The 14,313-nt window shown below is 44.5% G+C and overlaps 1 protein-coding gene across 1 annotated transcript in view; it reads left to right on the top strand.

The window, feature by feature from the left end:
* Positions 1-14,313, top strand: part of herc1 (HECT and RLD domain containing E3 ubiquitin protein ligase family member 1) — a 265,419-nt gene that overhangs the window by 205,668 nt on the left and 45,438 nt on the right. Inside the window, exons 57-61 of the mRNA XM_078199818.1 lie at positions 3,654-3,774; positions 5,006-5,152; positions 5,503-5,604; positions 12,751-12,924; positions 13,054-13,347. Coding sequence (XP_078055944.1) covers positions 3,654-3,774; positions 5,006-5,152; positions 5,503-5,604; positions 12,751-12,924; positions 13,054-13,347 — 838 coding nt within the window. The remainder of the gene's footprint in view (positions 1-3,653; positions 3,775-5,005; positions 5,153-5,502; positions 5,605-12,750; positions 12,925-13,053; positions 13,348-14,313) is intronic.

Here is a 14,313-nt window from a genome sequence, read left to right as displayed (position 1 = left end):
CAAGCCCAATTGATGGTTATAAAATTGAATTTTGAGTGAGGTTGTTGACACAATTGTAGGAGGGGTGTTACCTTCCTGTTGCTGCCCTTCTTGATCTCATGGGGTGGCATGGTGGCACAGTTAGCATTGCTGCCTCACAGCGCCAGGGACCCCGGTTCGATTCCCGGCTTGGGTCACTGTGGAGTTTGCACGTTCTCCCCGTGTCTGCGTGGGTTCCCTCCGGGTGCTCTGGTTTCCTCCCACAGCCTGAAATCCGTGCTGGTTAGGTGCATTGCCCGTGCTAAATTCTCCCTCGGTGTACCTGAACAGGCGCCGGAGTGTGGCGACTAGGGGATTTTCACAGTTACTTTATTGCAGTGTGAATGTCAGCCTACTTGTGACAAAAAAAATAAACTTAAACTCTATTAAGAATAATGGTTGGAATTTTATGAACAAAATTCTAAATGCTGAACTAGCGTGAAAACGGGACAGAATCGAGCTGATTTTGTTTTTGGGTGAGCTCCCAGTCGCAATCGTACAGCATTTAGTAAAAAAAAAGCCCAGATGCGATTCACGTCAGTAGGGGGAGGGGCGGAGCCTAATCTCACCAGTGAAGCCGGCTGTTGAGCTCTGGGGGAGGGCCATTGTGCAGGCGCATGATCTCCCAGTATACCCCCGCCACAAGCATCTGGACCTGCTGTTGATCGCTCCCTGTGCTGGCTCTGCCCTCCTCGATCAATCAATCAGTAGAATCACGGCCAATGTTTGCTGAAATAAAAACAGAAAATGCTGGATAAGCTCAGCAGGTCCAACAGGATCTGTGGAGAGAGAAACCGAGTGAATGTTTTGAATCCATATGACTCCTCTGAGCTAAAGAGGGGTGGGGATGTGGTGGATATAATGTTTGCTGTACTGCTTTGCCAGGTGGATGACGCCATTAATGGAGAAAAGTTGAATATCTGAAACCCATAAATACTGACCACTTGATGGTGACATAAGAATCATAGAAGCCCTACAGTACAGAAAGAGGCCATTCGGCCCATCGAATCTGCACCGACCACAATCCCACCCAGTCCCTACCCCCATATCCCTACATATTTAACTGCTAATCCCTCTAACCTACGCATCTCAGGACACTAAGGGCAATTTTTAGCATGGCCAATCAACCTAATCCGCACATCTTTGGACTGTGGGAGGAAACCGGAGCACCCGGAGGAAACCCACACAGACACGAGGAGAATGTGCAAACTCCACACAGACAGTGACCCAAGCCGGGAATCGAACCCAGGTCCCTGGAGCTGTGAAGCAGCAGTGCTAACCACTGTGCTACCGTGCCGCCCCAGGGATCAAACTGTCTTATCCAAAACGGCAAATGATTCACTAGTGTCCTTTTAGGGAAGGAAATCTGCCGTCTTTGCCTGGTCTGACTTGCATGTGACTCCAGACCCACAACAATTGACTCCAACTGTCCTCGGGCACCTAGGGATGGGCAATAAATGCTGGCCAGCCAGCCACACCCATGTCCCACGAATGAGTAAAAAAGAATCATCTAATACTAGTGATCGGTACAGTTGACTGTCACGATCACTTTCTCCATTGCGGAAAGATTGTCTCAGTTGTACGTGTTATAATCTGCAGGAGTTAGCATATGAAGTGGTGCTCAGAGTGACTCATAACTGCTCTATTAGCATGTGAATAGATAATGAGTGATAACTGAATCCTTAAGGGGGTGGCTCAATCCTGGCTCTGCTGAGTAGCACTCAACAGCAAGCATCAGTTAAACAATAAACAGTGAATATTCCGCTGCCCAAAGTGAAGTTCAGAGTTTGCTCCTTGAAATTCTGCTTGGAATTTTGATGCTTTTATTTTTTGTTGCATTCTGCACTTCTGCCACTGCTCAAAGTAGAGTGCGCTGAGTGGATCTGCTGCAATGCAGTCTCCTACACTGATCAATCTGTGCCTGTTGGAACTACTCATCCACTCTTAACGATGACCGGAAGTGGGTGCCACTGACGAGACCTGTGATTCACTGCCCTGAGCGGGTGGTGGTGAGCAACCTTGAAAACAAACTGAGTGGCTTGCTAGTGTTAAGGTACGGCTGATGGTAAATACCAAGCTGCCCAAATCCCAAAGGGAAACTTGAAACAGCTGCCAAAAGGGTTTTTTTTTTGCAATTTGTGTAGTATGAGGAGAGGTTCAAGAAATTATGTTCCTGACTACTTGTGATGATCTTACAGCAAAGTAAGCATTTATTTTTTTAAAAAGATGAAACAAAATTGCACTTGAACACAAGAATGGCTTCACACTAATCAGTGCTATAAAATAGTTCCAAAAGATCTTTAGTTAAGATTTGTTAAAAATTACCATCAGAGTTCCTGTTCAGCAACTACCTTCTGGATTTGAAATCTATAAAATTCCGGTAATTTTTTACCACGCAGTGCTTTATTTTCTCTTTTTAAGATGTCCTCTTGAAGCTTACAGCAACTGGTTTTCCAGGTCTGACTTTATTCACACCGTCTTCTGGGACCTGTTATCCTGCTGCCTTTTGGGAGATCTGAGTAGCTACCTCCTCACAAAGGCTTCAGTATTGCCTTAAACACATTCCATTCCCTTTGATCTCACTGTTTTTTCAATCAGTCTCTTTAGAAGTGTTTTCTTCCCAAAATTGGTTACATTTATTTCTTTGCTTTAGCTCTCAGGGTTTTAAATAAAACAATCTTTACCCTATCTTTACTATACCTACTTATGCCTTTGTTTTGCATTCCCATGTGCAGGTAAGGTGGATTGGCCATGCTAAATTGCCCCTTAGTGTCCCAAGATGTTTAGGTTAAATGGATTGGCCATGGTAAATGTGTGGGGCTACAGGGATCAGGGTGAGGGATAGAGCCTGGGTGAGATACTCTGTCAGAAAGTCAATGCAGACTTGATGGGCCTCTCCTGCACTGTAGGGATTCTATGATTGATCAGAATAACCCTTGTGTTGTGAGGGGGGTTGGGGGGAACATAGGATAAAAGATTGGATCCTAGCCAATATTTTGTTTATAAGCAAAAATGGAATTCTCTGCAGATAGTGACAATAATGGGGAGAGAAACAGGGTTAGTATTGCGGGTTGGTGACCCTTCATCAACCAAAATTGAGACGGCACGGTGACACAGTGATTAGCACTGCTGCCCCACAGCGCCAGAGACCCAGATTCAATTCCTGGCTTGGGTCACTGTCTGTGGAGTCTGCATGGGTTCCCTGCGTGGGTAAATCTATAGGATCATGGGGATAGGGACTGGGTGGGATTGTGGTTTGCAGACTCGATGGGCCGCATGGCCTCCTTCAGCACTGTAGGGATTCTATGAAAACAGTCTTCCAAAAGAGACTGTACCTCAAACCATTTCAAGCATTCTTTATCACGAGTCACCAATCCCCTGTAGTAAGACTTATCAGAAAGATTGGGCAGCTCTTGCATCCTGTCAACATCTCCTTGGAAGAATTCCTAGCCTTGTTTACTACTTCATTAAGAGTCATCCATAGGTATTTGGTACGATAGGAGTTTCTGAAGCTGCATCCAATGGATTTTCTGGAGACCTGGAAAATGTTTGCAGTTTAGCAAATCGTTAATTGAGCATCGTACTCCTAAAGTACAGTTTGGTGGTGTAATTGTGCACACATTTAATCCCTCTAGTGGCTGTCAGAATGGTTTGGTGTGTGTCTGGACCATCCCCCAAGATATTTGCAAGGTATCACAGTCCACTTCCAACAGCTCTGATGAATGGTGGGAGCAAGAGTCCAAGAACCGAGTGCAGGTAAAATTATTATTAGCATCTTACGTACTGCAGTTTTCTTGCCAGCAAAGGATTAGCATGGTTGTTTCCTTAAGAAGCACCTTTCCACATCTTCGATCTGTGTAAAATATCTCATTTATAGACTATCTGCACCATTTTAAATTTTGATCTTTACTGTGGGTAGGGGTGGGTTAATTTTAACTCCTATCCATCTGGCAGGAGCTGGGACCAGTGGGCAGTTAAAATCACCCATTCGGTTACTGGCTAAAGAACTACCGGAACCCTGCTATCTGTGTGCAAGCAGCAAAGCTACCTAGCAAAGTGGCACGGTGACACGGTGGTTCGCACTGCTGCCTCACAGGGCCAGGGACCTGGGTTCAATTCCGGCCTCGGGTCACTCTCTGTGTGTAGAGTTTGCACGTTTCCCCCCACGTGTCTGCGTGGGTTTCCTCCGGGTGCTCCGGTTTCCCCTCTCAGTCCAAAGATGTGCGGGTTGGGTGGATTGGTCATGCTAAATTGGCCCTCGTGTCAGGGGGATTAGCAGGGTAAATATGTGGAGTTTACGGGAATAGGGTGGGATTGTGGTTGGTGGAGACTTGACAGGCCAAATGGCCTCCCTCTACACTGTCGGGACTCTGTGAAAGCAGTTGAAGTCCATTTTTATATATTCATAGCCAACATTGACCGAGTTCTATAAAGAGCAGGGAAGTTGCTGTTCAATTAGATCTGCAAATGATCCCCTTCCACCCCACAGATGAGGCCAAAGTAGGAAAACACTTTTCTCTCCCCCTTTGGACCAGAAAGACCATGAATACTACTCTGGATCTGAACAGGATAGCTTTGCACCCCACCACCCACTAAATACAAGACCCCTGAATACTGGGTGGGCAGTGCACCAATAACATGTTCATAAGGCCCAGGAGGTAAAATAGCCAGGGCCTCATTCCTGAGATTGGTTTTCCAATCTGCTTCTCCACCAAGTTAAAATTAGGGGCTTTGTCTCAGATCTGTGGAAAGTTTCATAATTCGTCAATATGTTACAATCGGGCTGTCTCTGTTCAAATCTCTGCAACATAATCATTAACAGACCCCTAAATAGCGGTCACGTATCAATCTCTGAATGTTGATAGTTATCAAAGGATTATTCTGCCTGTATGGACGTTCCTCATCTTTTGTTCTAACACATTTCCAAGGAGGTTTATCTAATATTTACTATTTGTATTGTTGTATTTTATTGTAATGGAATTTGAAGAGTGGATGTAAGAAGGTTGGGGAGGCAGAATGCATCTATCAACTGAAGGGGCACATCACTCCGGTGCGGACTGTAGCTTTTAGCCCCGACGGGCTGGTCTTGGTGTCTGGAGGAGTTGGTGGACTGATGAACATATGGTCACTAAGGGTAAGAAATTAAACTGCCGCATAAATTGTGTTATTTCTAATCTGAAATGTTAATTTATCAAAATCATTTTTTTCAAAATTTAGGCAACTTGCTTTGGAAACACAAAAAAAACCTGATAAACATGAAATCAGTTTGTTAAATGCACCTTCAAGCTTAAATCTTTAAGATTTCCCCAAGGGTTCTGACCATTCCTATAGCGGTTCACTCTTTGAAGATAATCAGTGTGAGGTGTAAATGTTGATTGGTACATCCTAATGTGCCTGATTTCATGGCGAACCTTCTTACAAAAATAGATTCCAAACAATAATCCAGTGACACTTACTCATTTACCTTTTCTCCTATTAAAACAGGATGGCAGTGTGCTACAGAGTGTGGTGACAGGATCTGGTGCTATTCAGAATATAGCCTGGATTCCTGATGTTGGCGTTGCAGCCTGTTCCAATAGGTCAAAGGTAGGAACCAAAACTCTGGCATTATATGACTTTGTTTTTTACATGTTCCGCCCGACTGTTTGCATGAAGAGAAGTACAATTCTGCAGGCAAAAGGGAAAATGCTGGAAAATCTCAGCAGGTCTGGCAGCATCTGTAAGGAGAGAAAAGAGCTGAGGTTTCGAGTCCAGGTGACCCTTTGTCAAAGCTGTCAATTCTGTAGGAACTGCGGGAACAGAAACTGTGTCTCAGCCTAATGACTGACGCTTCATTCGCAAGCAGTCGGCACAGGGCTTCCGAGTCACTTTCTCAAGACACAACAGAGCTTCAGCAGTTTGACTATTTTTAATGTTGTTTTCATGGGAGATGGGCATTGCTGGCGGGCCCTGCATCTATTGCCCATCCTTCATTGCCCGCAAGAAGGTGTTGGTGTGAGTTTCCTGAACCTTGGGATGGCACAATGGTTAGCACTGCTGCCACACAGCGCCAGGGACCGGGGTTCAATTCCAGCCTTGGGTCACTGTCTGTGCGGATGCTGCACGTTCTCCCTGTGTCTGCGTGGGTTTCTTCCGGGTGCTCCAGCATCCTCCCACACTCCAAAGATGTGTGGGTTAGGCGGATCGGCCATGATAAATTGCCCCTTAGTGTCCAAAGATGTGTAAATTAGATGGATTAGCCATAGTAAAATGGGTGGGGGTTGCATGGATTTGGCGGGGGTTTGGGCCTGGGTAAGATACTCTGTCAGAGTTGGTGCAGACTCGATGGGCCAAATAGCCGCCTCCTGCACTGGAGAGATTCGACCCCTGCTATCCATATGTTGCAAGAATGTCCACCGTGCTGTTAACAAGGGTTGATTGTGGCTTTGCTGTTCATCAAAGGTCAGAACAAACCAGTAAGCGGGCGCATAACAACGTGGTACTGCGTAAGGCTCATTCCCAGCAGTAGGCTTTGTGCAAAGTCAAATGCTTTCAAAAGTAATTTTAAAAACAAAAAAAACCCAGCTGGAAATGAAATATTAATAATAATGACCACAAAATGATAGTCATAAAAACCTATCCAGTCCACAAATGCACTTTGGGGAAGGAAATCTGCCATCCTTACCCGGTCTGGCCTCCATGCAACTCCAGACCCATAGCAATGAGGTTGACTCTTAACTGCCCTCTGAAATGCTTCAGAAGCCACAGTTTAAGGGCAATTAGGGATGGGCAATAAAAAGGCCTGGCCCAGCCAGTGGTGCCCACATCCCATAAATGGATTTAAAAACTTGCCGTTCTTTTGGCTGAGTGCTCCAATGGGAGTAGAATATCGCAACACCGTGAGGTGGGCTGTTGCAGAAATGCGACTACATTTACAGCCCCCTCTTTCGCCACCCCTCACCATCACTTAAAATAAGACAATTACCCGCTTGAGTCAACATCAGTTTCAGTTTTGGCACGTTAAGCGCAGCATTTATTTTGAGCAGGAGCAGCTGTGCTTACTCACCAGTTTGCATCTCAGTGAAGGTGCACTCAATGTATGAGCAACATAATTTGGTAAATAACACCTCATTAATGTTCAATTATCTCTTATGTGCTTGCATTGAACAACATGTATTTAAATAGGGTGTTTTACACAAAACAACCTCCTATGACACTTCAAACAAGGTGAACTTTCAGCTTTTGTTGTGATATTGCAATGGCTTCTTAGGATCCATAGAATCCCTGCACTGCAGAAGGAGGCCATTCGGCCCAAAGGGCCTGCACCGACAACAATCCCACCCAAGCCCTATCCCTGTAACCCCACATATTTACCTTACTAATCCCCCTGACACTAAGGGAAAATATAGCATGGCTAAATGTATGTCTTTATATATATATATATATATATATATATATATATATATATATATATATATATAAAATAATCACTTCCCCAACCTTCCCCTACCGCCTTCAATGATTTATGCACAAATTAATTAGTCTTGTCCCAGATTAAAGTTTCTAAATGTTTTCCAACCAATGAGATTAACTTGACTGATCTGTAGCTGTGGCATTTATCCTTGCCCCTTACGAGGATGGAACTTTGCAATTGTCCACATAATTGGCACCACTCCTGATTCTAAGGAGGATTGGAAGATTATGGCTAGTGTCTCTGGAATGTCTACCCATACTTTCCTTAACATCCTCAGATTCATCCAATTCAGTCCTGGTAACTAACTTGAAGCACAATCCAGCCTTTTTAATGCCACCTCCTCATTGATTTGCAGCCCCGTCTCAATAGTGGGATAGCTTCTAGCAATACTAATTTGGGACAAAATTAAGTCACGGGCAAGATGTAGGTTAATTAATAAGGGGAAAATTGTGTCTAGTTAACTTGCTTGAGTTCTTTGATGAATTAACTTAACCCGCACATCTTTGAACTGTGGGAGGAACCCGGAGCACCTGGAGGAAACCTACACAGATACGGGGAGAACATGCAAACTTCACACAGTCACCTGAGGCTGGAATTAAACCTGGATCCCTGGCGCTGTGAGGCAGCACGCTAACCACTGTGCCGCCATGCTGCCCATTCCTGTTTTTTTTTTCTGGCAAGTGTTGGTCAGATCTGATTGCACCCTACTAACTATCTCCCCATGCCTTGAAGTAGGCCATTCAGCCCCTCAAGCCTGCTCTGCAATTCAATAAGATCAAGGCTGATCTGGTTTTGGCCTCAATCCCACATTCCACCTACTCATGATAATCTTCGACTCCCTTGTTAGTGAAGAATCCATCTACTTCTGCCTTAAAAATATTAATTGACCCAACTTCCTTCTCAGGGGAAGAGCTTCAAATATTCACACTTCTCTGAGGGGGGAAAAAAATTCTTCTCATCTTCATCTTAAATGGACGCCCCCTTATTTTTAAACTCTGTCCCCTAGACCGAGTCACTTCCATAAGGGAAAACATTATTTCAGCATCCACCTTGTCAAGTCCCCTCTCTGCCTCAATAAGACCACCTCTCAATCTTCTAAAATCCAATGAATGTAGGCCCAGCCCTTGATCAATCCGAAAGGGACATGGCAAGGGGCAAAGATGCAATAATGTTTGTAAGACACTTTTGAAGGAAGTATGGAAAGTTTCGAGGTAAATACACAGGGCTGCAGCACAGCGAGTGAAAGATTATGCTCTGGTTGGTAGAGATTATGTCAGAGAGATAGAATTTCTGTGCTGGGAGTGTATGTTCGAGTAAATCTTTCAGGGAAGAAGGAGCCAGGCCATGAATCATAGAACAGTTACAACAAGGAGGCCATTTGGCTCATCTAGTTTATATGCCAACTCTTATTTAGCTTGTTCTCACTCCTCTTCCCAAGGTCCAGCAATTTTCCCACATCAGATGCTGATCCAATTCCCTTTTGAAAGCCATGATTGAATCTGTCTCCACTTGCATCAAATCTCCTTTTCCTTTGAGCCTTCCCTTCTCTAAGGCAAAAAACCCTGCTTCTCCAATCTATTCACGTAACTGGTTCTAACAATGCAAGACTTCAATCTTGTAAATCTTTCCTGTACAGTCTGTAATGTCTTCCCATCCTTCCCCAAAGGTGTAATGCCCAGAAACTGGACACATTATCCAACTGAGGTGAACCTAGAGTTCTATAAAGGTTCTTCATTTGTTTTGTTCTCTATGCCTCTCTTTAAAAGGCCCAGGATCCCATATGTCTTTATAATCACTTCTCCAACTTCCCCTGCCTCCTTCAGTGATTTATGCACAAATTAATTCGTCTTGTCCCAGATTAAAGTTTCTAAAAGTTTTCCAACCAATGAGATTAACTTGACTGATCTGTAGCTGCGGGATTTATCCTTGCCCCTTGCGAGGATGTAACTTTGCAATTGTCCACGTAATTGGCACCACCCCTGATTCTAAGGAGGATTGGAAGATTATGGCTAGTGTCTCTGGAATGTCTACCCATACTTTCCTTAACATCCTCAGATTCATCCAATTCAGTCCTGGCGACTAATTTGAAGCACAATCCAGCCTTTTTAATGCCACCTCCTCATTGATTTGTAGCCACCACCCCTTCTAAAAATACTAATTTGGGACAAAGTTACGTCACGGGCAAGATGTAGGTTAATAAATAAGGGGAAAATTGTGTTTAGCTAACTTGCTTGAAGTCTTTGATGAAGTAACTGATGAGGGTGGTGGTGTACATGGATTTTGGTGTGGGCAACGTAATAATTGTGCGGGATTTGATTGTCCCAGTACAAAAGAAGAATAAAGTTGGCAGAAAAATCTCAGTGGATGAGTTTGTAGAATGTTTTCATGCTAGTTTCCTGGAGCAATACGTTGTGGAACTGTTTAGGGATCTTTGATCTAGTATTGTGTAACAAGGCAGGTTTAATTAATTTAGAAAGCAGAAAAGAGCCACCAAAAAGTTGTTGAGGGAAAAACTAGAAAGCCTAATGGCTCCCTTGCACCTTGAGGCTCTAACGTACAGAGATGGTGGATGCGCTAGCTTTGATTTTTCTCCCAAATTTTAGATTTGGGAATGGTCCCATCAGATTGTAAGTTGGAACATGTACTGCACATTTCAAGAAAGGAAGGCAGAGAGAAAACACGGAACAATCTGGCAAACCAGTTTGCCTGACATCAGTCTTCCAGAATCTGTTAACAAGGAAATCTTAGCAATGCACTTCACCAAGTATAGTATGATTAGAACAAGGCAACATGGTAAAGTAAAGTTTATTTATTAGTCACAAGTAAGGCTTACATTAACATTGCAATGAAGTTGCTGTGAAATTCCGCTAGTCGCCACATTCTGGCACCTGTTTGGGTCAGGTGCACCTAACCAGCACGTCTTTCAAACTGTGGGAGGAGACCGGAGCACCCGAAGATAACCCACGGAGACATGGGGAGAAAGTGCAACCTCCACGCAAACAGTGACCCAAGCAATAATCGAACCCAAGTCCCTGGCGCTGTGAGGCAACAGTGCTAACCACTGCGCCATAGTGCCATCCCTAACATGGTTTGTCTCAAGGAAAATATGGATACATTTATGAGAAGTTTTTGAGATGTAAGTAGTAGGACAGATAAAGGGGAACCAATAGATGTGGTATACCTGGATTTTCCAAAAGGCAGACTAAGGAGTCATGGAGTTGAGGGTAATATGATGGATAATGGATAAACATACAGGTAGCAGAGTGGGGGCCTATGTTTGAATTGGCAGATTGTGACGAATGAAGCGCTGCAAGGATGAGTGCTAGCACTCAGCTATTTACAATCTATAATTAATGACTTGAAGAAGAGACAGGGAGTAATGTATCTAAGTTGGCTGATGACTAAAAAATCAGGTGGAAAGGTATGCTGTGGAGAGGAGCAGACATGGGTAGACCGATTAAGTGAATTAGCAACAAGGTGGCAGATGGAGGATAATGTGGGTAATTGTCAAGTTAGTCACTTTTGTCGTGAGAATAGAGAAGTTGAATTTTTTTTAAATTGTGAAACTTGTTGGGTGTACTGGTACAAGGGATGCAGCAAGTACAGAAAGCAATTTTAAAAATTGCATGTTGGCCTTTATTGCAAGGGGATTGGAGTACAGGACAGGAATAAATGAGTCTTGCTGCAATTGTACAAGTCTTGGTGAGGACTACATCTGGAATTCTGTGCAGTTTTGGTCTCCGTATTGAAGGAAGGGTATACTTGCATTAGAGACACCAAAGCAAAGGTTCGCTAAATTAGTCCCTGGAATGAGGGGTTATCCTATAACGAGAGGCTGAATAAATTGGGCTATGTTCTCTGGTGTTTAGAAGGAGAGAGAATCTTATTGAAACATACAAGATTCTGAAGGATTCTGGGAAGACATTGAGAGATTGTTTCCATTAGTCACCTAATTTCATTAGGAGCGACATTTTATACCGCATGAGAAAAGGATGCTGATTGATTGGCAAGTCAAGGCCTTGCTGAATCAGAGAAGATGGTGAAATGCCTCTATTTAAAAGGGGACAGAAGTTCTCTAGGTTTCCTGACTACATTTGTGTCTCAACCCATGATTAAAACCACGTTGGCCATAACTGCAGTTAACATTGCTGCCAGACAGCAGCCAGGGACCAAGGTTCAGTTCTGGCCTCGTGCGTGTGCGTGCGCGCGCCTGCGCGTTTCCATCTGCGTGTTTCCTCCGGCTGCCCCAATTTCCTCCCACAATTCAAAGATATGCGATTTAGGTTGATTGGCCATGCTAAATTGCCCCTTAGTGTTAGGGGGATTAGCAGGGTAAATCCGTGGGGTTACAGGGATAAGCCTGGGTGGGATTGTCATCAGTACAGGCTTGATGGGCCGAATGACGTCCTTGTGCATCTTAGGGATTCTATAAGTAGCAATCAATGTCGGATTGCCACATCTACACTTGGGAACCTACTACAGTGCATCTTTCTCAACCAGCCCGAGTAACTAGGAACAACAGCTGCAGTATCTGAAAAACAGCAGCCCCAACAATGCAGCATTCCACTAAATCCATCAAGCTCTGTGCTAAAATCCTGAGTGGGACATGAACCTGCAACCTCTAAGTTGAACGTGTTACTCTTTGAGCCAAACTGAGACTTGTAACACTGAGCTGTTGGTCGCAGTATCGACTGTCAGTTAAAATTTCCTCTTCATTGTTAAAGAGAAAGATTTAAAGGAGGTTATGCTGCTCCATATGTTAAAGTTTATTTGTTATTGTCACAGGTAGGCTTACATTAACACTTCAATGAAGTTACTGTGAAAAAAAAGTTACTGTCGCCACACTCCGGTGCCTGTTCGGGGACACTGAGGGAGAATTTAGCATGGCCAAAGCACCTAAAACCAGCACATCGTTTGGACTGTGGGAGGAAACCAGAGGAAACCCACACAAATACGGGGAGAACGTGCAGACTCTGCACAGTCACCCAAGCCGGGAATCGAACCCAGGTCCCTGGCACGGGTGCAGTTAGGCAGTAGTCCTAACCACTGTGCCACTGTGCTGTCCCATATGTAATGTAATTATATGGAAGAAAAAATTGCTGGGTTGATATTATGAAATATGCTTCAAATTGGGTTCAGTTAATAGGTTTATTAACTGTTTGGCATGTAAAAGTTCAGAGGAGCAGCCTGAATGCAGACATAGGATTAAATATGATGATACATTTGCTTCTGTGTGGAAAGTGCCCCATCATGACTCTTTCTTTGCTTGGATTGACTAGGATGTGTTGGTGGTGAACTGCCCAACTGAATGGATTACTGCAAACCATGTTCTAGCAACGTGTAGAAGTTCACTGAAAAGACAAGGAGTTATTGGACTAAACATGGCACCATGCATGAGGACCTTCCTTGAACGGCTGCCAATAATGTTACAGGAGCAATACGCATATGAAAAGGTAGTGAAAGCGGCAAGATTAGAATTGGAACAAAGCTGCCAACATTGTGTACCAAAACCTGTCAGTAAAGTTCCAATATTAATATGAAAGACGTCGCTGTATCAATAATTGTGATCTTTTTCCTTTCAGCCTCATGTTATATGTGGAGACCAACTTGTCCATAGTCCTTACATGCAGTGTCTCGCTTCATTAGCTGTAGGCCTTCAACTGGATCGGCTTCTGTGTAACCCGCCAGTACCACCTCACCATACCAGTTGTCCCCCTGACCCTGCCAACTGGAACTCCTCGGAGTGGTCCTGGTTGGAGTGCTTCTCGACTACCATTAAAGCTGCGGAAGCATTGGCCAAAGGGGGACCGTTCCCAGAATGCTTCACTGTTCCAGACCTAGAGCCTGTGCCTGAGGAGGAACTGTCTCATGTGATGGTAAGTTAGTCATCTTGTGTGGGGGAGGGGGTAAAGAATTAACGAGTTGTTTGTATATTGTTACAAGTGTAGTTAGATTGTGCTGAGTATGTTTGGAGGGGGGGGGGGCGGGGGCAAAGCTGGATGGAAAAGACAACTTTGGTAGGCTTAATAGATTTAAATTATTTTGTGGAATGAACATATCACAGGCCTGGCCAGCTTATCCCTTTGAGGAGGTGATGGTGAGCCAGTTCCTTGATCCACCGTGGCCTCACGGGTGCAGTTAGCCATAACAAGGAGCTGCTGCCCTTTGTTCCGAAGCAATTAGTGGCATTTACCAATAGATATGGGACGTAATCTTACCAAAAAATGGCAAAATGTCAGGATCAGACGGAACGCCGGTGTGTTTCTCTCCCGCCATGGGCGCGAACCTGATTGCATTGGCAGCGACAACAGAAATCGCAATCTTGCCAGCGAGATTCACGATCACAAAGCCAGGGACCCAGGTTCAATTCCGGGTCACTGTCTGTCTGGAGTTTGCACATTCTCCCCGTGTCTGCGTGGGTTTCCTCCGAGTGCTTCGGTTTCCTCCCAAAGATGTGCGGGTTAGGTTGATTGGCCATGCTAAATTGCCCCTAGTGTCAGGGGACTAGCAGGGTAAATAATGAGCGGTTACGGGAATAGGGCCTCGGTGGGATTGTTGTTGGTGCAGACTCGATGGGCCGAATGGCCTCCAGCACTAAAGGGATTCTATGATTTCCAGATTTTGTCAGATCTTGAGCCCCTACCGGCGCTCTTGTGCACTGAGAGTGTGGGCTCAAGGCCCCAGCCACAGTGCCCACCAGGACACCATTGAAATACAAGAGAATGATTTGGTAGAAAAAGCTCATTAGATCAGCATTGCAACATGACCTCATTCTGTGAAAGTGACCTGTTCAAAATTAACCTTCACTCATTGTGCTGTCGGGGAGGGAGTTCCAAGATTTT

This window comes from Mustelus asterias, chromosome 29 (genome assembly GCF_964213995.1).
Source record: "Mustelus asterias chromosome 29, sMusAst1.hap1.1, whole genome shotgun sequence".
NCBI classification, from domain to species: domain Eukaryota; kingdom Metazoa; phylum Chordata; class Chondrichthyes; order Carcharhiniformes; family Triakidae; genus Mustelus; species Mustelus asterias.
Note: the sequence above shows the minus strand (reverse complement) of the source record. Positions and strands in the feature narration are given on the sequence as shown.